Source organism: Teleopsis dalmanni, chromosome 1 (assembly GCF_002237135.1).
Source record: "Teleopsis dalmanni isolate 2A chromosome 1, ASM223713v2, whole genome shotgun sequence".
Classification (NCBI taxonomy): Eukaryota; Metazoa; Arthropoda; class Insecta; order Diptera; family Diopsidae; genus Teleopsis; species Teleopsis dalmanni.
The window spans coordinates 78359238-78387172 of NC_051846.1; the positions used below are offsets into that span (position 1 = coordinate 78359238).

Below are 27935 nucleotides of genomic sequence, written 5' to 3' on the forward strand. Positions count from 1 at the left end.
GCGACGTAATTGATTCATTTGTCAATTTTGTAATAATTTTTGCATAAGTGAAAACGAAGAAAAAAAACTCATAAATTGCAAATATTAAATTAAAGGGCAAATACGACGAGTTTGAGGAGTGAACTTGAACCTCAAATTAATCAATAATTTCAATATAAAAATTTATACAATAAAAGGAAAAATTAAAAAGGTAAGAAAAACAACTTAGTAATATTTTATTATTATATTTTATAAATTTAAATAAATCGTACACTATTTACAATTTTATTTAAATATCAATATCAACATAAATTTAAATTATGTATATTTAATAGATATTTTGTATATTTTTATATAAAAAAATATATATTTCTAATATGATATTTATTTATTTAATTTTTATTTGTTGTACAATATTTATTTATAATTATAATTTTTAATTTCTACTGCAAATTTTTAAAATTTGTTATGTGTATCATTTATTTTATAAATGTAATATAATTAATAAAAAATATTGATATAATATAATTATTATAAAAGTATTGCAATTATTGTGAAATGCTGAATCACGTGTATTAGATCTTAAATGAGGTCAACTCAACACTACGAAAGTTCTGGTACTTTCTAACATTTTTCAATTGTTTTTCAAATAGCATTTTATTTACATTATGTTTACCGTACTTTTTAGTAAACAAAAATAAACAAGTAAATAAATAAAACTAAATAAATAAATATTAAGTCATATAATAATGGAAAACATAGACAATTAAACCGCGTGATGTCAGTTGTGTTAGAAATCAATAATATAAATATAATTTATTTATCTATATTTTAACACAATATTTTACATATACGCCTTTTAAAAAAAATTATATAATAATTAATATTATAGAATAAAGTATTAATGTTTATGAAAAGCTACGCTTTCTTTACATGGTGACAAAGAAGCTTTATTTAAAAACCTCTATTTATTCGAAAACCCTCTAAATTTATATTATAAAAATTAGTAATTGTATTTATCACGTACGTGTTTAATACGTCTTACACATATTTTAAATTTTTTTTAAAATGGTTTTAATATATTCTTTTTTTTATCCGGCTATAGATCACTTTTTGTTAAATAATTCAACGTTTGTTTAATATTTTTTAATAGATTCTATATTTCGACTCTCCTTGAGAGTCATCATCAGGATCACGATTTCTCATAAATTAATATTACTAAAACTATATATACATCATGCTCTTTATTCTATTGTCTATATTAAATTTTTTTTTTAATTTTTATTACTATATACGTTTATGGGTATATCCATTTGGAAAATGCTTAACGTTAAAATGATTTTTAATAGAGAATAAAACATTTTTATATATTTAAAGCACAACAGAATTGATGCACTAATATCATCTCAGTTTTTATGAAAATCAATTTTCTATATATGAATCATTTCAAATAATAACATTTACAGCAAATACATAGCATTCTACTGAAAAACCGAATGTCAATAATAAATAGCCATCAAATGATTTTGAATTGAAATTGGATGTAAGGTATCATTAAAAGTAATACTTTATATAGCAAATAACGTGTGCAGATGTCATCGTAATTCTTGTAATAAATAAGGAATCTATTCAAAACGTTTTCTAAAGTTTTGAATAAACTAAATAACCAATGGACCACCTTAAAATAAATTAAGAAAACATTAAACATATAACGCAAACCACTAACGGAGACATACAACAATACGAAATTAGTGACATTCTGGGGCTCAGTACCAAACAAAGGTGTAACCTTAGCAATAATATAACACATAGATTGTAAATAGGTCGTACTTTACCTTGTCACGATTTTTAAAACTCAGGTTGACATCCAAGCAGAATAAATTATGGATAATAATAATTTTTCAAGAATGTTACGTATCGTGTGAAATGTAATAATATGCTGTTACAATATTTATCATAACACGAGTGTTGCCTAAGAATATAGGCAACATATATAAAAATTATTATTATTTAAGCAAACTAAAAATAAAAAAACTTAGCAAAAATGAAGTTAATCTTTTCAAAACCAGGCTTATATATAAATGGAATTGCCTACTTAATTTACTGACAAATTTAGGTTTTGCTAGGTAGTGCCATCCATCAAAAAATGATGTTTAAGTTGACATTTTTTTGGTAACTAACACAAGGTCCGCTGTTAAAAATGTATATATGTATCTATTTCATCAATTTAAACAATCTTATTATATTTAAATGTTTATTTTATTATATATAATTATATTTTTAATAACTAAAAAATTATTATTATTATTAATAATAATTTGAGTTGAGAGTGAATAATATGAAAAATAAATAATGAAGAAATATGGTAATGAAGAAAAAAGTTTTTATAAGACAATTACAAAGTACGTCTTGACAAATGTGGAAAAATTTTTTTGTTGAGTTAATATTTAAATTAATTCCATCAACTTAAAAAAAAAAAATTTAATTAATACAATAATTGCGCAACTATTATATCACAACTTCTACAACTAAACAATTGTGGTACGATCTTCGTAATTCCAATTCGGACCAAATGATCACAATGTAGAGAAAGAAGAAAGTGAAAAACCTTGTAGAGAAAGAACAATATTTTTTGACTAATAGTTGAATTGAGAATAATTCCACATTTAAACAAAATATTATTAAGTCAGGGATTAGTCATACTCATCTGTAGAACATTTATAAAGATGGGCTTAAAATAATTTAGTTGCTAAACTAAAAAGTATTAAAAAATATTCTGTAGCTCTTTAGTAATTATCGGGTTCCTAATAGAACCTGATAGAAGAACACTTCAAACTAAAATTGATTAGTTTTATTCTAATTCATTTTAAAAATAAATAAATAATTAACTGCAATTGATTATTAATGGTATTATTTGTTATTATTATATAAGTGAAGTTATTTAGCACCATCCTTAACGTAACAATTCTTAAAGGACATAAGCCTATCTGATAACTAATATCTCCTTTGGATTTTTTGCTTATCTTTTTAAAATAGCTTCTCCTCTTCTTTGTAATCACACCAGATACCAAATATAATTGAAAATTCCAATAAAATAAATCAAATTTTTCAAAACTTGAACTGCATTAAAATTAATTATTTTATTAAGTATAAAATTTTGCAGTTCAAAATGCTCTTAATTTTGGTTTCTAGGTTTTAATTATTTAAAAGATAAAATAACACTTTAAAACGAGAATAAAATAGCAATAAGATTGATTAATTTAATATTCAGTGATTTATTAATTTACTTACATTCATGCTTGTGTATCTATGTATATACTTCAGCAAATCAAAAATTTAGCAACAGTAAAAACGAAAAAAATAGAGAAAATAAAAGCCATTAAAATTGTTAATTATTAGATCAAGTATTTTATGATAACAACCCATCATCAATATTACAAATAATAAATAGTCCATGCATTTTTTGCATTTATTAAAATATTATTTTATACACTCAGCGGTCTATGCAAATCCACCCTAAAATATACCGGACCTTTTAATATTAGATATAAAGCAATCTTTTAAATCAATTATTTAATATGAACTTCGAAACAGTATTCTTATATGAGTATCACTATAAGCCCCTGAAACCTCTACTTATTTAAGAATTCATAGTCTGGTTTAACTCTTATACAATATAATATATTAAACATATACATTATGCAAGCAATAATTCGTTATTATTTATGTACTTCGGATTTATGGTCACATTAGATTTTAAAGTCCTATATAACAGCGACATCACTTTTTTATTTTTATTTATTTTTAACGTTTCTAAATACATCTTTTGATAATAAAATTATTTACATACAATAACAATACAACTTTAATAAATAAATAATAATTTAATTATAAAATAAAAGTTACCAAGAAGGGTTTAAACAGTATTGAAGATGCAACAACCAAAATGGATTAATTTATTGAATCAAATGTTTGTTGTTACTTCTTCATTCCTGTTCGAACTCTTCTAGTTTCTTTTTCTTTTTCGTCATAAGACGTGACAGATTTAAGAAAAAAAATCAACCTTAATAAAAAAATTAACAATTTTAAATAAATAACATAGACGCTAATACAAACCTAAAAAATTTCTGTTTAACGTCTATTACCCTACAATAATAAGGTAATATTCACCGATCTAAAACGATGACTTATTGCATTGCAAAATTTTCATTAATATTTAAATGAATTGAATGATTTGGATTATGAAAAGTACAAATGATTTAACATGATTTTAATATTGGAGATGATTTCTTATTACACATAAATTTTTTAACTATGTCGATTTAACCACATAAAAGTTGTTTTTGTTTGACAGACCTACCAAGGTTTAGTTCAACTATAATTTCAAAAAAATTTCAGTGATTATCTGAAAAACATGACACTCCAAGGGATTTATGTTATATATATACATCTATCTGTCTTTATTCAAGGATTAATAAACGAATTCTATTAAATAATCTTGAGTTAATATACAATTAGTCATTGAAAATTATGAGGGTTTGAAATTGAAGATCTTAGTTTCTGTAAATATTTTCTGAAAAATAATTTTTTACTCAACCTCTGCATTGTTATAAAATATGAAGAATAGAAGAATCACATATTATAATCAAATCTTAAATTTTACTTAATGAAAAGTAATAAATTCATTATTCTCTTTACTACTCTAAAGAAGAGAATTTAGTATTATCGGAGAATCAATTTAAGTTTAAAGAATGTTAAACGTAGTCTATTATTCTGTTAGTATGCAAAAGTTATAAAAACCTTTTCCAAGTAACATTGAGTTAGATTCTAACTAAAATGCAATATATTAAGTTAAAATATATATTAAAAATTAAAGAAAATTTAACGATAATTAGTTGATAAATATTAGTTCTTAATCATTTTGTACTTATAGCAAAACTTATAACTTAAACTCTTAAAGTGAAAAAATAGTAAAATTAATCATTAAAATCTATAAATAGACAATCATTATAACAATACTACATTGTACATATGTATAATTAAACTTTGTTATTCTTAAAATAATAACTATATATTCAATGTTACTCATACGCACCAAAGGCTACTTATATATAAATGAAATAAATGCAAAAAAATTATATTAGACAATCAAAGCTTCCAAACTTCAAATGACTTTGAATAAGTTTTTAAATCTAGTAAAAGCATTGTTAGTTCTAAAATTTTAAAGATTGTTGAATATAAAAACCACAAAAAGAATAGTATAATTGATTAGTTAAGATAAAGTTAAGATAAATTCTAGTAAGTGGAAACTCTAACATTTTTGCGGTCAATAAAGAAAATTTCACCAAAGAAGTTGAAAACCACATCATTAACCTATGAAAAGTGTATGGAGCACTGAGTCAAGGGCTGGCATTGCGATTATGTACTTGATGATTGTTGTGGATTATTTAATAATTCTGAATACTTTTCATACAGAATATATGTTTAGTTTTTTCTCTATTGCTCATAATAACGTAAGAAAACATCATTTTATAAAATCGTACATCAAGATGAGTATTACTGATGAAGGATATATATAATATAACGTGTATAAAATAAAAGAAACTTTAGGGTTCGAACAGTAATAAAGAAGCAACAACAAAAATTTAATTAATTTATTGAAATTTGGCTAACCATACAACGCTGTTTCGAATATTACGAAGTACTCATTATCAGTGATCTTAGGAAATATTCGAATTTTTATGTTGTCAGACTGCCAGGCTTAGAACTTGTGCCTGTCACATTAGAAACGATGACTAATCTTGTTTTTCCACAAATAGCCAAGGCTGCACAAACTTTCAATGCTTAAGTTTTTTTTTACTTTATTTTTAAATAATATTAACCAAAGTATTTGCCATACTTTTTAAATTAGAGCGAACTTATAAGCTACAGTTTTATTTCAAAACACAACTACAGCGAATTGAAAGTTATTTTTGTAGTTATTTATTTTTATTTCAAAGCTATTCTTAAGACAATGTTTTGACAATACATGGTCCTGCCAAAAATGCAAATGAAATATTTCAAGATATAAGAATTGCATAGGTTGAAAATTGTAGAAAGAAATAATGAGGTTTTCGAAAAGTATTGAACTACAACAACAAAACTACTTTTTTATATTGAAAATTGTCTTGGAAATAATTCTTGTATTTAATTATTCGTAAATAATTTTTTGAGACTGCAAGTACCAGGAATCGATCTCGGTCCCTGTCACATTTGAAACTCAGAATCAGCGTTCCTTAACCAACTGACCCAAAGAAATAATTTTAAAGTTAAGCAATTTAAATGGTTTCATTTTCTAGAAAACTTAAATAGATATATATTTATTAAATAAATATAATTAATTGTTTAATAATTAATATTAATTATTTTATTAAAACTAAAAGATTTTGTCCAAAAAAATTCAAAAAAATCCAAAAAAATACGTTTTTTATCGCAAGAGATCATATTTAACAAATGTTTCTGAAAGAGATCCAGAATGCTCGTCTGTGTGGATCCGACTCAGAGGCTTTTACCTTTTTATGTAAATAATATAAAATATTGTATAAAGACCATGTAGCGTCTCTACGATTAAGTATCATAATTAAACTTATATTTATAACTACATATATATGTAAACTTTAAAAATTTTTTTAAACTATAGTTAATAGCTATCTGTGTAAAGCCTGTAATAGTTTTGTGTAGTGCACTGTGACCTAAAAGATCTATTGTGCCCCTTAGTCGGATTAAAGTATTTCTCCAAGTCCGATTTCTTTAATAAAAGACAGTATAAAGCCTATCTTTCCTAGTCTTGAATCCTTATGGTCCATGAAATATCTTCCTAGGTGTTTCTTCCGATTGTGCATAAGAGGCGGGCACTCCCCAAGCTCATGGTATGCAATTTCTTCCTCTTCCCTACATTATCTGCTGTCTGAGTTGGATTGAAAAAGTGTATTTAATAATTTAATAATAATGTTTAATGTTTAATAAATATAGTTTTAAATTAGCTAAAAAAAAAAATATATAAATGGTAAAATTTAACAATTAAAATTTAGCATTAATCACAAATTTAAAATTTTTTTTAGGATTTCGTGGGCGCCACTTTTAACAAAATGTTTTGTGATTTAAGGCAATTAAGAGCGACATTGCAAGGGAAATAAAATATAATTTTCGATGATTTATTAGCGGTTTAATTACTGCAACATTGAATTAATTTTTATCACGCAAATTTTTTTTTCTGTAAAGTCGTTAAAACGATCATAAAACCCAATGCTGATATATTGTTTCGGTTTCATATCGTTGACATTTACAACTAAATGTACAAAAAATACAAAATTTACACACAAAATACTCCTTAAAATTTTTTTAAACATTTAGAATTTTATCTGAAGTTTAATGCACTCCGAAGACACTTCGACAAAATTGAGTGTAATTGGGACTTTTTTCTTCATTGGTGCGTAATTCAATTTCGATTTTAACAAAGCCGTAACAAAAGTGCATTTGTAGCAATAAAATTTAATATTTATATACAATATATAATGAATGTATATACTTCATTTATGGCTCCGATTATTTATTTTATGCCAACACAAAATATTCAAGTTCATTATTACAATTACTGCTACTGCAATCATGACGATCGACAGTTCTGTTTCTGTTTGTTGCCTTTGTTGATTATTGTCAAAACGATTATGAGCACCAGGAATGCGTATTAGGTAATTATTAATTTTTTTTTCAATTCTTCATAGAATTCTTCACATTAAGTTCGTTAATTTTTTCTGCTTACTAAGCACAATTATTATTATTATTTTTTATATTCTGTATAGACGATTTTAGATTTTCATGTGATATGAAATATGATAAGAACTAATAAACACGATCCAAGATAATAAATTAATAACATATAAGTGGTGTTTTTGATAAGTGTATATATTTAATATATAAAAAATAAAACAAAATAAAATAAATAAATTAAAAATTTATTTTAAATTATATATCTATATAATATCTCCTAACTATATTAATAAACATCAATCAGAGCTATTAGAAGCATAATATGATTACAAAAGGAACGTTACACAGAACTTTAAAAATAAAAGTATCGACTGATATAGCGACTTTCGACAATGGCGAACTTTTCTTTTTTTGAAATGGTGTATATTTTGCATATTAAAATAAGAGTTCAGCACAAACGCAGTACATCTAATAAAAGTCATAAAAGCTTTTAGCAAAAAAACTTAGAATTTCGCATTGCAATTTAAACAACTAATAGGCGTATTCACTCTGTCTTGCAAAGTTATTGCAAGGTACACAGAATACAAGAATGCTATACTAAAATTGCAAGATTGCGAGAACGCCTCTGTTGCAGAATTGCAACACTAAAATGAAACAGCTGTTGTTGCTGTTTTTATTTTGTCCTTTTTTTGTTTCGTTGCAAGGTTTCATTGCAAACATATACACATGGGTTTAGGTATAGCAAGATTGCAAGCTACTGCAAGAAACTCTGTACGTGTATTTTGTTGTTATCCATTGCAAGCTGGCGCAATCTGCGCATATCGTGCACATTACCATGAGTTTTCAAGACAGAGTGAATTCACCTATTGTTATAGACGTGTAAAATTTATAAGGGACTAACATTTATTTTATTGTGTGCAATTGGAACATGCATTCCATTAATAATCACAATTTATATAAAAATATAATATAATAAAAGACGATCTTGTTTTAAAATAGAGTAAGGCTATGGGTTATATCAAGTTCCTGATTATTTTCACTCTGGAGTTGCAGATTACACTAAACAATTGGTTACGCGCTACAAACATTTTTTTAATATGAATCCAAAATCGTTCCAAGAACGTGCAGAATTTTACATGGATACCTGCTGTCAAGACTCAACACGACGGTATTTTTCACAAACGTATCAGTATATTGCGCCGATGAACATCCTATTTGAACTCCGAAGAATTCCGCCGGTACCAGTTGAAGTTATATGTTTGGACATAACTTCCTCCATGGTAAGAAGCGAAGTCTATCTAACACCCGATTGAAAAATGCAACTCCACATTGAATGATTGTAGATGAATACAATCATTCTACCCGCCTAAACTTTGGTTTTAACCACAACCACCACGACATTCTCTTTAAGGTGCCAACCTCAATGGTCAGGACAGCCGAAGCTGCAGACCATGACCCCTGTGGTACCAGATTTTTACATCCGGTCAGGTGTCGTAAGTGAAAAATGCTTTAATTGGTGGTTTTGTTTAATTACACTAAAAGGAAAGGTTTTGTTAGTAAAACTAACAAAATAATTTTGAAAATAAAAAATAAACATAGCCAAAACAAAACTAAAATAAAAATATTCTCATTTCAAAGGTACTCCTTTGGCTACCTCTAATATATTTCACTGAAAACTATATGTTTGCATTGTTTAAGTAATGCTGATATAACTGATAATTTCCGCTTCTTATAAGAGACATCTTTAAATTGTGTATGTCGGAAATCAAGTTCTTAAACAGCATAACAAAAAGAGTTTATTTAGCTTAATCCATCAATTTTTCTACTAATTCCTCAGTAAACTGCCATCAGTCGGTTTTTGGGCAAATCAAATAATACTTTTTATAGGGATTTCCTTCGAATCCAAGCGGGTCTAAATAAAATAACAACCGAAAATCAGTTTGTTTTTTTTCCCAAATGTATATATAAAATAAATTTTATGTCAAAAACAAATTTTAATATAAAAATTAAAAAATTGTAATATAACTAATGTGAGAGAGCTATTAAAGCTTCGACAAAGCTAAAATTAATTTTTAATCTTGTTTTTAGTTTTAAAAATTTATGTTTTCGTATTAGCATTTTATTGCTTTTTTGTATAAATATTAATTTTATTAATCACGAGTTTTTTTTTGAAAAAAGCGATATCGAAATGAAATATAACTCCATTTTAACAAAAAAAAATTTGACTTGCCAAATATAATTTAATATTCGAAACATGAAAAAAGATTCATTAATAAGAAATGTTTATGTTCTTTCAGAACAACTTCAGGTTATTTATTTTTAAATATGAAAATTCCAAACAAATTTAATTAAAGTATTTTTTTAAATATTATTTATATTATAATTTATTGATTTTTAATAATCCACTTGTAAAAATTAAATGTTATTTATTTAAATAATGTAATATGTTATATATATAATTTATTCATTTAGTGGCACATATATTATGAACATACGTTTAAAATAAATTATTTTTATAATTTATGTTTTATTTATAAAGAACATTTACATGTTTTTTGTTACATTTTAAAATACTGAGTTTTTTAAAGTGGAAATAATCCATAATCATAAAAAATATAAACAGAATCTTCTTCAAATAAAGTAGCGAAATATCTTAATTACTAAGATACACTTTGAGAATTATACACAATTTATTTAAGTAAAATATAAAGTCATTTACTTTGAAAGAATTTTTTTTAGATTTGAATAAGTAGTTTCAAAGAAGTGTAAGTTAATTTGTACATATACGTAATTGAAAACGTAGACGAAGGGCTCCAAGGAATAACAAATTATTACTTTTAAGATGCTGATTTTAAATCTCTAAACTAATTCTACAGAATGCATTTTAGCTGATTAGTTACATCAGCATAAAAACTAATGAGAACAAAAGCTATATATAAGATAACTTTTGACTAAATCTTGTTATAATTCCCAGTTCCTCAAGCAACGGAGGCTATTACACACGGGTGCCCAAATATTTCTTCAGACATTTACGGATGTTACTTAGGAAAAGCAATGGTCTTTTAGCTTCTCTTGGCCACACTCTAGAAATTTTCATTGAAATTTTAATAGAGAAAATTAGTTCTTCAGAAATAAATTTAATTTCTTTTAGAGTTTCAAACTATTTCTTCTCAAACGATCTTTGAATGCGATTATTTAAACAGCTAATAAAATTAAAAAACTATTAATGTAGAAACTTTATACAATGTTAATATTTTTATTTCGAATTATCTATATATGATTGTACAATCATATTCAGATGTTGTATTTATTTAAAGAGGATAACAAGCATTTTAGTTAATTGATATCTTTGATATAAAGGCAATCTAACCTTCTTTTATTTATTAAATAATAATTAAAAATCTTGATGCAATATTTTAAAAAAGACATTATGGTAAATAATACCAAATCAATACTGAGACACACTCTCTGGCTGTGTAGAAAAAACAATGAGATACAGGCACAGATATTAGGAGAAAATTTATAAATTTAAATAAAATAAAATTATTTTGAACTATACAGTGAAGTTAATTAACTTATTGGTAGACGGCAATGAAGTCATGCATTTAGTTCAACAGTATATAATAATTAAATATATGTAAATATTTATATATATATATACGAAACTCATTTCCATATACCTGATATGTATACATATATAAGTTAACTAGTAAGATTAGTCTTAAGAATGAAATGCATTTTGTACATTTGGTCATCAAATATGGAAGATTTTGCGTCATCGATCATGAAAAGTGAAGCATATTTTGTGTACTGCAATATCCGAGCGAAGCGATCCATCTTTTTCACTCTAATAACTCTTTCTATATATCGACTTTAGTTTTCTTTTTGAACATCAGTAAAATCTTGTCCTTTATGATGCTTATAAGTTTCACTTTCTGCTCATTTTCGAGTATTCGCTTAAGTATGAAGATCAAAATTTATTCAAAAAACTGAGACTCAAATGTTATCGCACACTTGAAAAGAAGAGCTATTGTACTAAATTTAGATAAAGTGGGTTATCAATTTGCCGATAGTTTATTCGCTTTCATTATTTTATTAGTAAATATAATTTGGAGTAACGGAACTGCATTGGATAAGGCGCAGACATCTCTGTTCCTCAGCTATCTCTAACCGTTGCACCTGAGCACCTTACATAATGCAAAAAAGTTATATTATGTTGTTAAATTGCTATATTACCATAGACGGTACTCTACCAATAATTTGGTGTCTTCAGTTACTACATTGCACAACATATAGCATATCATAGAACCGTATATAACTGCATTAGATCAAGCTTGACTGATACAAGATGTAGGTAAATAGTAACAGCATGGAAAAGCTGTATTGAAGAAAAGATTATGAATAAACTTGTAAATAGAAGTGGTAAATAGAAATTGAAAATAGTAAATATAAAAGTAGTTGTTACTTATTTATAGATAGTTTTTAAGATTGCAATAAGATTGATATAATAACAATAAAATCATGTGATACAATTTTTTTTGGGTCAAACTCATGTCAAGTTTATCTCATAAAAATTAATGACGGAACGGAAACGGAAAAAACAGATGACGAAATACTTAGTTAATTAATGATCTTAGTTAAATTATTTTTTAAAGTAAAATTCTCAAAAATTCTTTTCAAATAGTTAAAAATAAAAGGAACTGCTAAGTAAATAAGAATAAATATATACATATAATAATTATATTATTTATAAATTGTTATTACAATTAATATTCAATTAGTTTCTACATTTGTTACTGGGCTTAGGTCGTTTATTTAACACATAAATTTAAAAAACTTTTTTTAAATAAAATAAAAAATTTACACTTTTTAAACTGTGTTAAATATTTAGTTATATTTTAATTTTAACACAAAATTATTTATATTACAAATATTTTCATCTTTACTTTATATTAATAATAAACAAAGAAAGTAATTACATATTTAAATACATGTAAATAAACATATAAATATATTATATATGTTTATATTTATATGGTATATAAACATATAGATTATATTTCTATATTAATTTGCCTTTTGTTCTTGCACGATGCATAACAATTGATGGAAAAATAAAGACTATGTCCTCGACTAAATATTAGAATAGTCAAAAACAGACAATAAAACAAAATTCTATTAAAGCAGTTACCACGATGTGTAGAACAATTATTTATTCATAGTTTAGGGTGAAAGCATTATTTTCGATACGAAAAAATGTTTAATATAAATTGAAAGCAATATCCGTCATCCTTAATAAGACATGAATATTTTAAACTTTCAATTGTTAAGAATTCTAAACACGTCACAAGTTTTATATGAAAGATTTATAACGAAGGTGTTTATTACATTCATTATTGTTTTCTATGATCAAATTGAAAAGGTAAAAAATTGCAAAAAACAGTTCATTGATCTCCATTAAATCTACATTATTCCTCTTCCAGTAAATATAATTTCGAATTAACTTTAACTTTTACGCATTGTCATGCAAATCCAAAAATTTTAAATAAATTTATGTGACTGTTTTCACAACGAAAAAAAAACACTCTTACTATTTGTTATTCTTTTGCGTTACTCATTTTACCAATAAACAATTTTTTTCTAATAAATTATTTTTTAATTTGTTTTGTGCTATTTTAGCCGCAAGTAAAATTATTTACTTAATAATCTTAAGCTACTTCACATTCTTTCATAATTTCCAAACAACGAGTTTATGCCAAGCTAAGATTATGTCACTTTTCCCTAACTCTTCTCAACTACCTTGCCTACTTACTTTCAAACGCTAAGCCACAAACTATGAATATTTCCAACCAAGACATAACACAACGCTAACGGCTAACAATGCTACCACCAGATGGCAATGCTAAGACCAAAGCCGAGGTTCATTGTACTGCGAGGTGCGTAAAGAAGTAACTAACTCTCTGTGTATTCCTGTTTCGCTGCTTTGAATAAAATAGAAAAGAAATTTATTAGAAATTTGCCATAAACAACAACAGCAGCAGCAGCGCCAATAGCAACGATAACAACACAACACAACAGCAACAACAACAACCGCCACAAAACACATAAACAAAACAACAAAATAACAATTTCTTGATCGGTTTAAGTTAGAATGTCTTGAGAAAGCTGCATTTGGCATTGACTTTGGGTTTTAATGTTCCCAGCTTTGAAAAATGTTAGAAAAGTGAAAGAATAACTTATGCATAAATTTTATACAAGGCACAAATTCCTACAGTGGGCACAGTTTCTAAAAAACGTCAATAAAAATAAAGAAAAAAAGAAGTCGATTTAAAAATATTTTATTTATTTATTTATTGTTTTTTTTATGTACCTTTTTTTTGTTATTGCATTTAAACTTTGTCTTGTGTGATTATATCGTTAGAAAAACCCAAACCCAAACCCGGTATTAGGCATGAGGGTTTCTTATTGCGTTCTTCTGTTTTTGTTAGTGTTTTTATTTTGTTGTTGTTGTTTTGTTATTCTTGTGTTGTAATTTTTCTGTGAAAAAATTAAAAAGCCGGTTTCGTCTGTTTTTTTTTTATTCCAGTCAAACATGGTTAATGTTAGTCCACGCGCGTCTTCAATGTTAAGGCCAAAGTTTCTAACGCTCAAATTGCGCGTCTAATTAAAAAGCAGCAAACATTAGCCAACAAACATAAACTAAGCAAATAATAAAAAACTCAAATACACTTACACACACACACACACACTAGCACATGCATATCACAAATAAATCTGTTAATACACAAAAACACACAACCACTCATAAACATTCATATTTGCAAACATTAATTAAAATACATACACATACACATAGGTATTTCCATACTGACTAGTAGTGCTCGGCTACAACAACTAGCAAAACATAACAACAACAAAACAAACATAATAAAACATATCCAAGCCATAAAATGATCGAGTTTATGCACAGCCATAAATATTGCATAAGAACAACAACAACAACAAGAAAGAAAGTGAATTTTGTTGTAGTTGCTTCTACATTATTGAAGCGATGTTGTTGTTGCTGCTGTTGTTGTTATTAGTTGCCATATTGACCGATTAAAAAATCAATTTTATGTGAAATAATTTTTTTTTTTCGCTCAAACGGAAGTGTTTTAATTGCGAGCAGGAAGTGGATCGCTGCTTGGTTATTCAAATGATGGGCAGGCATGTGCCTATACACATTTGCATATATTGAATAATTATAGAAATACTTCAAATATTTACGCTGTAAATTAATATGCAAAATGCATTATTAATTTTTTATTATTGCGATATTCTTTTTCAGGTTCTAAAACAAGAACTCGTTTAAATGATCGTTTATATTGTTTTTGTTTCATATCAGCAATACTTTAAGTGCCACACTTAAATGATATCCAGATTTCAAGATTTTAAATTGTTTAGAATAAGCGTTTAAGACAGAAATGTAATTGTTGATTCCCTTTTAATGAAAAAAATTAGTAAAATGAAAATACCAAAAAACCGCTCATTCATCTAACATGGACTACACATTGCAAATCAAAGAAATTTATGCATATAATTCATTCAGAAAAATTTAGATGTGACTTTGAAAATGAGTTGAGTTATTTAAACAAGCTCCCGCTTATAATAGAAAAATATTGATCCTGTATAATTGTATCGCTCGGAATAAGGTAAGCCTTTACTGGGTTCCGGGTCACAGGGGAGTTTTGGGAAATATAGAAGCTGATGAGCTAGACAGAACTGCATCAAAAACTGCTTTCACAGGCGCTTAACTCTTTTGTGGATTAAACTGGGAAAATCATATACGGCTGGAGTACTGGTAAGATTTCACAGGACTTAGACAAAGCAAAGCACTAATAAAACCATACTACAATAAAAACATTCTTAAATTCTCAAAATGTCATTTAAAGTTGATAACAGATTTCATAACAGGTCATTATGGCCTGAAATATCATCTTCATAAACTACGATTATCTGCTAATTCGGAATGCAGATTATGCCTCGAAGATGAGGAAACTACTATGCATATTCTATGTGACTGTCACCAGAACATATTTAAAGCTTTTCTCTAGATTTAGTTCTTGATTTTATTCACAAAGCTTTAATGGGCTTTGTGTAATCAATAGTGAAATTGGTACAATACAACTCTTCTGTCCGTAGTACCGGCTGCTGGGTGATTTTACGTCAAAGCTTTAATAATTAGTATATTGCTACTACACATATAACTCTACTTCTGACTTATCTACAATAATCATTCCTTCAGTTCTTTTTTGACCTTGGTAACACAATACAATATATCAAAGTTTGAATGGACCTATCATCAATTTCATTATTTACATAGGTATATATGCAATAAAAAGAACATTGTTGTATGAACATTGTTAGATTTAATTTCATTGATTTTTAGCCAATGAAAAAATTTTATTTTTAGCATGCTAATATTAAAATCATTGTTATGCCATATATATAAAGTTTCCATAAAATGTTAAATTGAATTATTGTTTAATAAATAAAATCTATAAAATCTAAAAATATCTAAAGTATTTGTTTTCTTTTTCAAAACATATAATATTTATAAATTATTGCTTTAATGAATAAATTTTATTTATATTATATATTTTTAAACGAGCTAATTCGTCAATGTTAAATAATATACAACTTTTTAAATTAGTTTTTAAAAAAATATATTTTATTATTACCTATATTTCGACAATAGTCGTCTTTAGTGTACTGAATATATATATATATATATATATATATATATATATATATAAAACATATTTTTATAGTAGTTGTAATACTAGCTTTATTTTTAATTTGTTGTGTTATAAAAAAAAATTTATAAATTAGTATAATTATATAATAAAGCTTACGGGTATGGAAATTTTATCATCGCCCAAAGGCGTAGATTAATTAACTTAGTACTTATAAAAAATACTAAATAAAGTTATTAAATATTAAATTAAATTATGAAATTTAAATATTAAATTTAATTATGAAATTCAAATATTAAATTAAATTATTATCACATGATTCCATAAATTTTATTGTTAATTAATTATATGTTCCAAATTTTTAATGCGTTAAATGCCATAAATATAATAATCTTCAATTAAAACCATTTAGTATTTGTATAGTTTCATCAGAATCGAGCAAAAGTCTGTGCAGTAATCTATATTCTTTTAAAATTAGGCACTCGGCTACTAAATATATAACATCACCTTTCACTTTAAAGTTTAACCCATTTACTTTCATATGGAACCTAGCAGAGACGTAAGAGCCTTTGTTTGTTCGAAACCTCCACAGGTTTTGAAGATTGTTCTAATTGTTTTTACTTCATATTGTTCATGAAAGTATTTATTGGAAATCTAAGACATAATTCTGTTTACTATAAGCAGCTCCTTGAGATACTGTTTTCTGCTTATTCTATATAATTTTTGTGCTCTTCAATAATTAGTTTCGTAATCACATTTTTCTGCTACAGTTTCCAGTTTCCATTATTACACAAATCGAAAGTCATATTTAGATCGGATGCCAAAACATCCTATTTTTTAAAAAATAATAGTTTTTCATATACAAGATGCTGCATGAATGATTTATTCAATTCGATTATCTGGGAAATTTCTTACACTGCTTAGGTATAAAAAATGAAATTTTAGTGGTCGGGTATAAAGGATCGGTAGCTCAGTCTACGTTTGCACCATAAAGTTTAGCGTATTCTTTAGAAAACGAAAATATCTCTTTATGTAGAATCTGTGTAATTTTTCTAATACTTAATGTTATTCACTTTCTTTACTTACGCTGCATAAAACTAATTTAACTGTCGCTTCAAAAACTTTACTAGTCTCAACAAATCGCAAAATTCTTTTAATTTATCTATTATGTTTTGGATATTTGCAAACAATCTGCAAACAACATAATATCAACATATAACAACACTTTGAGGCACATGATAACAATCTTAATTCTACCATTTTTTTATATATAATACTTTTTTTAAACACATTAGAAGGAAGTAACCATAAAGAGCAAAGAAAAGAATATATAATTCTATGTACTAACATTATTTTTTAATTAACTGCCTTAGCTAAATCACATACAAAGCCTACATCTTAGCAACTTTTATAAATTATATCCATATGTGTGAATCCAAAATAATAAATGTTTAGCAAAAAATGTTTAAGGAGTGCTACACCAAGAGGTTATAATACTTAACTTTGTCTCACTATATCGTTAGATTCAGATGGTACAACTTCCGTTGTACCCTGACAAAATGTGCTAATTTGTATTTTTTATGGACTAATGGTATGATGGGCCCACATATAACAACGAGATATAATAAGAAATATGCTCCATGTATTTCTAGTATTCAGACAAATTAAAGAGTATTATTATAGCTTTATAGTAAATATAACATATTATATTATATACCATAGAATTATCTAATAAACATAAAAACTGAATAATTTTATTTATTTGCGTGAGGGTTAATTTAATTTAAAATTCTACACCTCTTCACAAAACCCTTAAGTATTTACACAATTCGTTCTGCCATCTTAAAGGTGTGAGTTATCTTCTTAAATTTCATTTTACTTTACGATCATTAATGTAGTTTTTTAATGTACCCGGACGTCACTACCGAATACGGTCGTTCTGCATTTATGGTGCTATATAGTCGAGTTTAAATTCAGAAAAGCTCTAGCAAAAAATTATTTTCGATACAAAAGTCACTAAAACACTTTTTAAACCAGTGCTATATTTGTCCAGACTTTTTTCTTATTTAAAACAAGAACATATAAACATATAGAACATATAAAGACAAAATTATTTCAATTTAGTAAGAATTACCAGAAAGCGCCAATAAAACCGATGTAACTTGATCACTAAATATTATGTTGTTATAAACTTTTGACACATACCTTTGAATGTTGCCACTTACTAAAAAATATATGCCTTTGTCAATACTAATGGCAATATTAAACCTATTAAGTGCTTCAAACTAATAAATTAGGGATTACTTTACTTTACTCGTACTTTAAACACTTTCACTTATGATGTTTTCAATAGGTAAATCTGGATTCAATATAGATTTACTCTAGATCTGTCAAATTTTGTGACCCAATTGAACATTTTAAGAATAATCTAACATTTTTATAATCGTATTAGTAGACATTTGCTCTTTTGCCCAATAACATATATGAATCAATAACTTACAGTTTGTCGGTCATATCATACGAAACAGCTGTTAATTTCAGGGTAATCTTGCTACTCTGGCAAAATATCTAGAGTGTTATAAATTCATCTCGAGTGTTATACATTTTGCCCCAGTTTTACCAATCAAAAATGAAAATGCACTGAAAGTGCATTAAAAGAGCATGTCGATTGAAAAAATTACTCCAGATTTAACAAACGAAAAAGCCATTTATTTGATCATAGAATTTGTATGGAGAAGCACAGTATATTATACACTTTATGTATACTTTACGTATATAAGAAAAAAATAAAAATTTATAATGTTAAAGTTTCATATTTCAACATTTAAGAATCTTTTAACTGAGAAATTTTAAAGCCCCGTTTGCTAATCTGCGTGGCGTCTGTGTTTTAAATCTCACCTAATTAAAATTAAATAAATAAAAAATTATCTGATAAGATTTCTATATATACAATTATAATTTTATTTTGCACAAATGCATTTAATACTATTAAAAAAAAATTAAAAATATTAGAAATATTTTGTCAGTCTGACAAAATCTCATCGCATTCATTCATAAAAACTGCTGCATAGTTTCTGATGACGACTTTGAATTAATTCCAATTTATTAAATAATAATTTTTATTTAAACATTTAATTATGTGAATTAATTTTCAAGTGCAAAATATTACAATATCTGCTAAAAATAACAAAAATAACAAAAAAAAAACAAAAAATAAAGATAAGAAATCATAAAAGGTGGCGTTAATGAGAATCGTTAATATTTAAAAACGTTCACAAGTTGACGATGGACGGGCGATGACGAGGAAATTTTTGCGTTTTTATCACAACAATCAACAAATTTTGTTAAATAAACTAGCTTTGCAGATAATGGCATGCGACTTCGCATTTATATGAATATTAATTATAACAATAATATATTGAAACAAAACCGATTACAGAGAGATATGAAAACAACTTCAAAACTTGATGGATTATTATAAAAGTAAAAGTGTTTGATGCACTTCACTAATTCCAAGCAGTATTAAACTTATTCCGATAATAGGAGGGGAAACCGACTTTTTAATTAACAACTCTTTAATATATATATATATTCTCTTTAGACATATATTTCTCTAGAGAGCATTAGTATACCAAGAATACGTATAAATCTACCAAATATGTGACATTTGTCATCTTTATATCGGAGTATTTCTGTTTTAATTTTTTGTATATATTTAAACCACTTGTACCAAGGTTCTAACCTAATTAATTGCAAAAACCTAATAATATTATAAATATATATACAGTCAAGCTTCCATAACTCGAAGTCCAATTTTGCGAAGAAAAAGTTCGACTTATGGAGACTTCGAGTTAGAGAATTGTTTTATTTGTTTTTTATTTTTAAAAGAAACTAGAATTACATTTTAAGATATTTATTTATTTACAAACAAATACAGCACAGAAATTATACTGAAGTAAAATATTCAGAAATTACGGTTTGAGACTTTAATTTTTTTATTTTTTTCAGTAAAAAGAGATTCCAATTTATTCATACTTTGGTAGTGATCATCAGTTGTACTATCATGCATTTGCAAATATTAATTCAGAATTTTGAATGAGTCTTCTACTTCATTCATGGTAGGTTGATGAACAATTACATCCACCGAACCACCGAACCCCGTTGCGCTTAGAATCAGATCCACTAATTCAGAGCTATAATGCTCAATAATATCGTCATCTGTAGGAAATTTTGATGTACAAATTTCATTGTCAAGCTCAATATAATCGTTAAGAGTAGCATTGAAACTTATTTTATTAACTTTAAACCACACTACCAGCGAATGGCATTCACACAAAGAAGCAATATAAGAAAGAAAAAATTAAACATTTAGTTTGGAAAAAGGGACTTCCCCTAATAGCAAAATGCATTTATACTTAAAACAAAAATTCGACTTATAAAATGCACTTTCCCCATATTTCTATCGGTACGGGAAAAAATTTTTGTTGAAGTTATAGAGAAATTCGAGTTATAGAAGTTCGAGTTATGGAAGCAGAATTGTATGTAATTTGCTCTCTAAAACCTTGGTACACAGTTTTTGGTTCGAGTTATAGAAAATTCGAGTTATAGAAGTTCGAGTTATGGAAATTTGACTATATATATATATATTTAGAGTGCAATAATATATCAAGAATACGTAGAAATCTACCAAATTTGTCACATTTGTGGTCTATATATCAGAGTATTTCTTTTTTAATTGTTTGTATATATTAAGACCACTTGTTCCAAGGTTCAAACCTTAGTAATTGCATAATCCTAATATTATAAATCTATGTATATATTATTCTAGAGAGCAATAATAAATCAAGAATAAATAAAAATCTACCAAATATGTCACATTTATATCAGAGTATTTACTTTTTTATTTTCTGTATATATTTAGACCACCTATTCCAAGGTTCTAACCTTGTAATTCGGTTATCTGTTATACCTGAATGTATTTGCTTATTCTAAGTATTTCATGGAACAATTTTCGTTTTACAATCCATAAGAATTAAGTTACTCTATATTCATCGGTGTATTCAAAATTTTCCAAACAAGTATCTCTAAATTTCTTTGTCATTGTGGCAATATATTGTTATCATAATCTATATGAAGATAATAAAAATTTAAAACATTATCGCTACTAACAATAATAATTAGCAAACATTATAAACAAAATCGAAACTGACTTGCAAAAATTTGTTTGAAATAAACTTTGACGTCTTGGTTAGCAACAAATAAAAACTTAAAATTAGTATTTTTAAAAAAAAAAACATTAAATAAAGTTTAAAAAAAATATTAAATGTGAGGCAGTCACAACAACATGCTAGACTAAGTCCAGACGATTATTTGATTTTGGTAGATGCAGCCGACGCGTGGCTAGAAGACTAATTCAATGCGCAGCTTTTAAGTTTAGTTTTGCTAATTTCGCATGTCTGAAACCAGTATCGATTGATCATATGAAAAATTTATGTCATGTTTAATTTTAAGTACGCTTTTTGTAAATTAATCAATAACAACTTTAACATTAAATATAATAGAGGGTTAACACTCAAACTGAAACTCCATACATACTAATCTTAATTAAAATATATTCGTCATATACATTTATATATAAATTTAAAATATCAGAACTTCATATACTTCATACGTTTAGTCTTTAATATTTATATGTTAAGACCCAAAAATTTATACATTAATATACACCGTACACACTAGGTTAAGTACATACAAAAACAACTAACGACATGAAAAAGTTAAGAACTCCATACATTATACATATATGTACACATCCGACTGTGTGGCTGTTAACTAAAGGGTTACGTCCTAAGTTATACTTATGACTTTGTTTTCAAAAAATGTTGACATATTTCTAGGCGATACTGGACCTAGAACTGAAGATATATCGCTGTCAAAATGAAGAACACACCTGCCATTGACAACAATTTTAAATAATTAAAGGATCCATAAAGGATCCATACCGTATCGATCAAAGGCCAGAACTAGGGAGCTACTCACTAGTTAAAAAGCATCTATTGAACCTAGGTATTACTAGAGATAGCTGCAGACTTTGTTGTGAAGAAGAAGAAACAGCAGCTATTACTAGAGGTAGCTGCAGACTTTGTTGCGAAGAAGAGGACACAGCAGAACATATTTTGTGTCACTGTGATAGTCTCGCCAGACTCAGACTTCGGTACTTATCTACTGCTCATCTACTTATAATGGAATTAGGCAACATCCCTCCAAAGAACATAATGGTCTTCTTAACTGCTACTCGTCTATGGAACTAAAGAGGGTGTGTCACAATAATCCTTAAAGGATGTAGTGACATGGTGAAAAGTTCTTGTTTTAAAATCTAATCTAAACTAATCTAATATGGAGACATACATATATATGAACTTATGGTGTCAATATATTGTATTAAACCCAAATTAATACCATGGACAAGTATTTTATAAGTATACTATATGAATTCACCTTTAATTTTTTTTTTGGAAAAAAAATTGTAAATAATGAACTTAAAATAGATCTTCACTCGTTTCTTTTATATACAATTATATTGTATATAATTACAAAACGATTAACAATATAATATTAAAAAGTATATGTTATAAAAGTATGTTATTTTGTATTTATATAAATAAATTACTAAACTATTAATCACATAATATTAAAAATTTAAACATTTAAAATATTTAAATTTTCTTTATTATAGAAAAATCTATGGTTATGGTTGAGGTGGTACTAATCCTAGCAGCCTTACTGCTCGGATTTTATTGCAATGTGAACAGACACTTCATTTTGTCTAAGTGCCTCAAACCGCTACTGGAGCGCCAGGAATTTATAAAATTTAACACAACACAGAATGGCTACCAACAGCCAAACGCCAACGATCCAAGACCTAAAGACACAATCTGGGATATACCAGGACCAGCAGCGAATACAAGTTTCGGCTTCAAATGGTTGCGAAATTTATTTACGCGTGACTTCAAAATGTCCAAACTACACGAAGTGTACACGGGTGAGTGTGTGGTGGGTTTACAAACATATATTTTACTACGTCTTTAATAGACTTTGTATTTAAAAAAAAATTTTTTTCTTCGTAGAATTAAATCTTCAGTATGGCGATATTGTGCGTGAGGTTAAAGGTGGCGGCATACCAGTGGTGCACCTATTTAACAAAAACGATCTCGAAAAGGTGCTAAAGTACCCCAGTAAATATCCATTTCGACCACCTACCGAAATAGTTGTTACCTATAGACGCTCACGTCCTGATCGTTATGCGAGTATTGGCATTGTCAATGAGTACAAATTATAATAAAATTCTTAAATGCTGACCTTTAAATGGGTTTATCATTTCAGACAAGGCCCCACTTGGCATAAATTACGTTCTTCGCTAACTTCATCTATAACTTCTCCACGTATAATACAACATTTTTTACCTGCCCTCAATAGTATTTGTGACGACTTTATAGATTTATTACGCAAAGAACGTGATCCATTGACAAATGAAGTTCGAAATTTCGAAGATATAGCAAATTTAATGGGCTTAGAGGCGGTTTGCATGTTTATACTCGGTCGCCGTATGGGATTTCTGACGACAAAGTCAAAGCAACCAAAGAAGATACAAACACTGGCTGTGGCTGTGAAGCAATTGTTTATCGCGCAACGTGATTCTTATTACAGTTCAGGATGGTGGAAACTGTTACCGGGCATGGTTTATAGAAAATTTGCACGTTCCGAAGAAATTATTTATGAGTGCGTAATAATACCTTTCATTTAGATTTTCTTTCATGTATTTTTTTCATATTTTTAAGTTATTAATTATTGATATATTTAAGCATTAATTTTAGTAGTTATTTGTTATTTATTTATTATAATCAATGTATAGTCATTAACATAATATATATTGCAGTGTTGTGTCTGAGATGGTTGATAAGGCTTTAGAAGAAGATAGTAACACTTTAATGCATGATGATAATGACACGGCTTTGCGTAGTGTATTTCTAAATATACTGGAAGTCAAGGACTTAGATATACGGGATAAAAAATCTGCTCTAATCGATTTTATAGCTGCAGGCATTGAAACTGTGAGTTCTGAAAAACTTCTTGAATTCATTTTAATTTTTTTTTCTCTTAGCTGGCAAATACATTAATATTTATTTTGAACTCCGTCACTACGGCTTCAAATGCCGCTGAACGCATCATTGAAGAATTTCGCGAATATCGCAATACAAACATAACCCAGGAAGCGTTAACGAATGCATCATTTACCAAGGCGTGTCTGCAGGAATCCTATCGAATACGTCCAACTGCATTTTGTTTGGCCAGAATACTTGAGGAAGATATGCAGTTGTCGGGATACAATATAAAAGCAGGGGTAAATTTTTTATCATATCCGTGTATATATGAGAAAATTTATTAAATAATATTACATACGTTTATTCCACCTGCACACTATTAGCATTTCATTTATAGTATAACTAACGTTATAGTTAGTTATACTCTAGTTTAGCATATTTTAGCTAGCTTATTTTATTTTTAGATTCTTTAATAATTTTTATAATTTTATTTCGGTATTACTCAAATTTCGTATAAATTTAATTTCTGATTAAAAAAAAAAATATTTTTAATATATAATTTAAATTTGTTTTCATATATAATTTTCAAATTTTATGACTCATTGGAAATTATGTACTTTTTATTTTTGATATCCGAAATTATAACATTATTTCAAAAAGTTCTTTAGTTTTTAAATATTTTATTAATTTCTTAATTTATTATACAAACAAATATTAACCTCTTACAGACTGTTGTGCTTTGCCAAACAATGACTGCCTGCTTGAAAGAGTCTAATTTCCAAGAGGCACATAAATATCGTCCAGAACGATGGCTTGATCCCGCTGGAAATTTTTCAGTCAACAATCAAAGTTCTTCGACAATTGTTGTGCCATTTGGCATTGGAAAAAGAACATGTCCGGGCAAAAGATTTGTTGAAATGGAAATTGTTCTGCTAGTGGCTAAGGTAAAACATATTCATCATTTTTGTTTTTCATTATAATAATTATTATTTCATTATAATAAGACTTGAAAACACATAACCGCATTTTTTGTCCATAAAAAAAATCAATGCAATATACATAAGTAGATTTATAATTTAATGTGATATTTAACAAATAAAAATTGCGGTACTAATTTTTTAGGACAAAATCCACTAAATTTTTTTTTAAACTTAATTTAAAATTTTAAATTAAGTTTTTATTTGTTATTAAAGTTCGAGCAAGTTCCAAAATATAATTAGTTTTGTAATAAATGTGTGGTGCAATTCTTCAACATACGAACTATTAATTTAAATAATAACTAAATTTCATGTTTCATGTATATTTAAATATTATTCGTACCAACTAATTAAAAAAATAATAAATTATTAAAAATATCAAAGGAATTTTATTATCTATTAATAAATTATACAAATTCATTAAAATTACTTAATATTATTTTTTATTCTATATATTTATATAGAAATTCATTTTTATTTATTTTTAATTATTTTTTTACAGCTTCTGCTCGCTTTTGATATTAGTTTTAAAAAACCGCTTGAAATGGAATTTGAATTTTTGCTCGCCCCTAAAACGCCACTAAATTTAGTATTACGAGATCGAACATTTTGATCTCTTCTCATAGCGCTGCCAGTTGTAAATAAAAAATTATTATTTATATTTAAAAAAAACAGACAAAAATATCATGAAGTTAATTAAACCTAAGTAGAAATTAAATAAATTGTATTTATAATTTAAGAAGGTAAAAAGTGAAAATATTTTGTAACAAAAGACTGTAACTGTGTATTTATAAGTAAGAATTTATTTATTTTGTGAAATATAAACAACGATAATTATGTATATGTAAATATATTAATATATGAAATAAAATAAGATGACTTTTACAAATATATTAAAAGAATTTTTACTTTTTATAAATTGTTATATATGTATTTTTATTACATATATAACACTGTAGATTGAATAATCACCTATCACCAACTCAAACTGCAGATACTGTAGTGAAGAAAGAGAAACTGCATACCATGTGTTTGGGGAGTGACCCACACTAATGCACAATCATCAGAATAAACACCTAGAAGGGTATTTCATGGATCATAATGATGCAAGACTAAGAACGGAGCACAAGTGATCTTTTAGGTCGCACTACACTATCCCTTTTTTCAATAATCTAATCTTATATTAATTATTTGAATAGTTGTTTTTCAACTAATGCACAAAGAGTATAACACAATCTCGAATGATATTAACTTAAAACTAGTTTAATATATTTGTTTCCAAAATATAGCATAATCATTCCTAGTATGTAGTATAATAATTTCAATTATTTATTGCTGAACAAAAATTTATTAATGAAAAAAAAATAAAGATCGCTAAATCTACGAATTTGTCTATAAAAATTGTAAAATTTAAGGATTTTTATTATTGGTCTTAGTAATTTAAAAAGCCGATGAAAAAAGTCACTTAAATTATAACCATATGTGCCATATGTACTACACTAATATTCTTATCCTAGCGTGCGTGCCACTGAAATTTTCGTACGTGGCTCTAGTAACCCGCTTAGCATAGGTGCGCCATAGGCGTGCAATAGCTGCGACATAAATGATACACATTATAGAATTTATTAAATTTCTATATCTGTTAAGCCCAAGTAATAATCTGCTGATTAAATTTGAAATAACCTTAATTATTGTATTAAAACTGCTGCAGTATAAAGACAAACCAAAAAAAGTAATTAATGTTAATTTTTTCTTGCCGAAAGCGACGCGTCTTACAACAAAAACTAACTATTTAACAGTTCACTAGTGATGAGTACTTGGCAATACTTGAAATAGCATTTTATGGTCAGCCAAATGTCAATATATTATCTAAAATTTTTGTTGTTGTCTTTTCATTTCTATTTGAACCCTTGTAACTTTAAAAAAAAGTAATTTTTAAATACATATAAATTAATAATTAATTTGTAAATAAATATTTTAATAATTTTCAGTTTTATATTTTGATTATTAATAAAATTCATGAATTGATTATTATTTTTGAAAAGACAATCAACCAATATTATGCGTTTGTAAACTTAAACTCCCTGACTTGTGAAGTCCCAGTGCAAAATTTTATTTACACGACTATGGAATTTACAAAATAAAATAATATTTTCATTTAAATTATCGATTTAATGATGGCTTTATATAGTTTATAACAGTGTAAGGTTTATTAAAATCTGCTTAATACATTTTTCCTTAAAAGACGAATTATGATTAAATGAACATGATAGACTTTAATAAATTTTATAGACAAACTTTTTTTTATGCCATTACTTGATACCTATATCTGTTAAGAAATATTGAAAAACAAAACTAAAATATATTAAAAAACGAACGTTATGTTTAGCTAT

General features: G+C 26.5%; 1 protein-coding gene across 1 annotated transcript; it reads left to right on the plus strand.

The window, feature by feature from the left end:
- Positions 1–26359, plus strand: LOC119672949 (ecdysone 20-monooxygenase-like). Its single transcript, XM_038084133.1, has 8 exons — positions 1–190; positions 23200–23505; positions 23591–23789; positions 23847–24242; positions 24400–24574; positions 24625–24864; positions 25294–25509; positions 26045–26359. Exons 2-8 carry the CDS (start codon positions 23208–23210, stop codon positions 26153–26155), a joined length of 1635 nt encoding a protein of 544 aa, XP_037940061.1. The 5' UTR covers positions 1–190; positions 23200–23207; the 3' UTR covers positions 26156–26359.
- The last annotated feature ends 1576 nt before the right edge of the window (positions 26360–27935 follow it).

Coding starts and splice junctions, on each gene's coding strand:
- LOC119672949 (XM_038084133.1), top strand. CDS start 23,208: ATGGTTATGGTTGAGGTGGTACTAATCCTAGCAGCCTTACTGCTCGGA. Junction 24,865..25,293: donor GATACAATATAAAAGCAGGG/GTAAATTTTTTA, acceptor AACCTCTTACAG/ACTGTTGTGCTTTGCCAAAC. Junction 25,510..26,044: donor TTGTTCTGCTAGTGGCTAAG/GTAAAACATATT, acceptor ATTTTTTTACAG/CTTCTGCTCGCTTTTGATAT.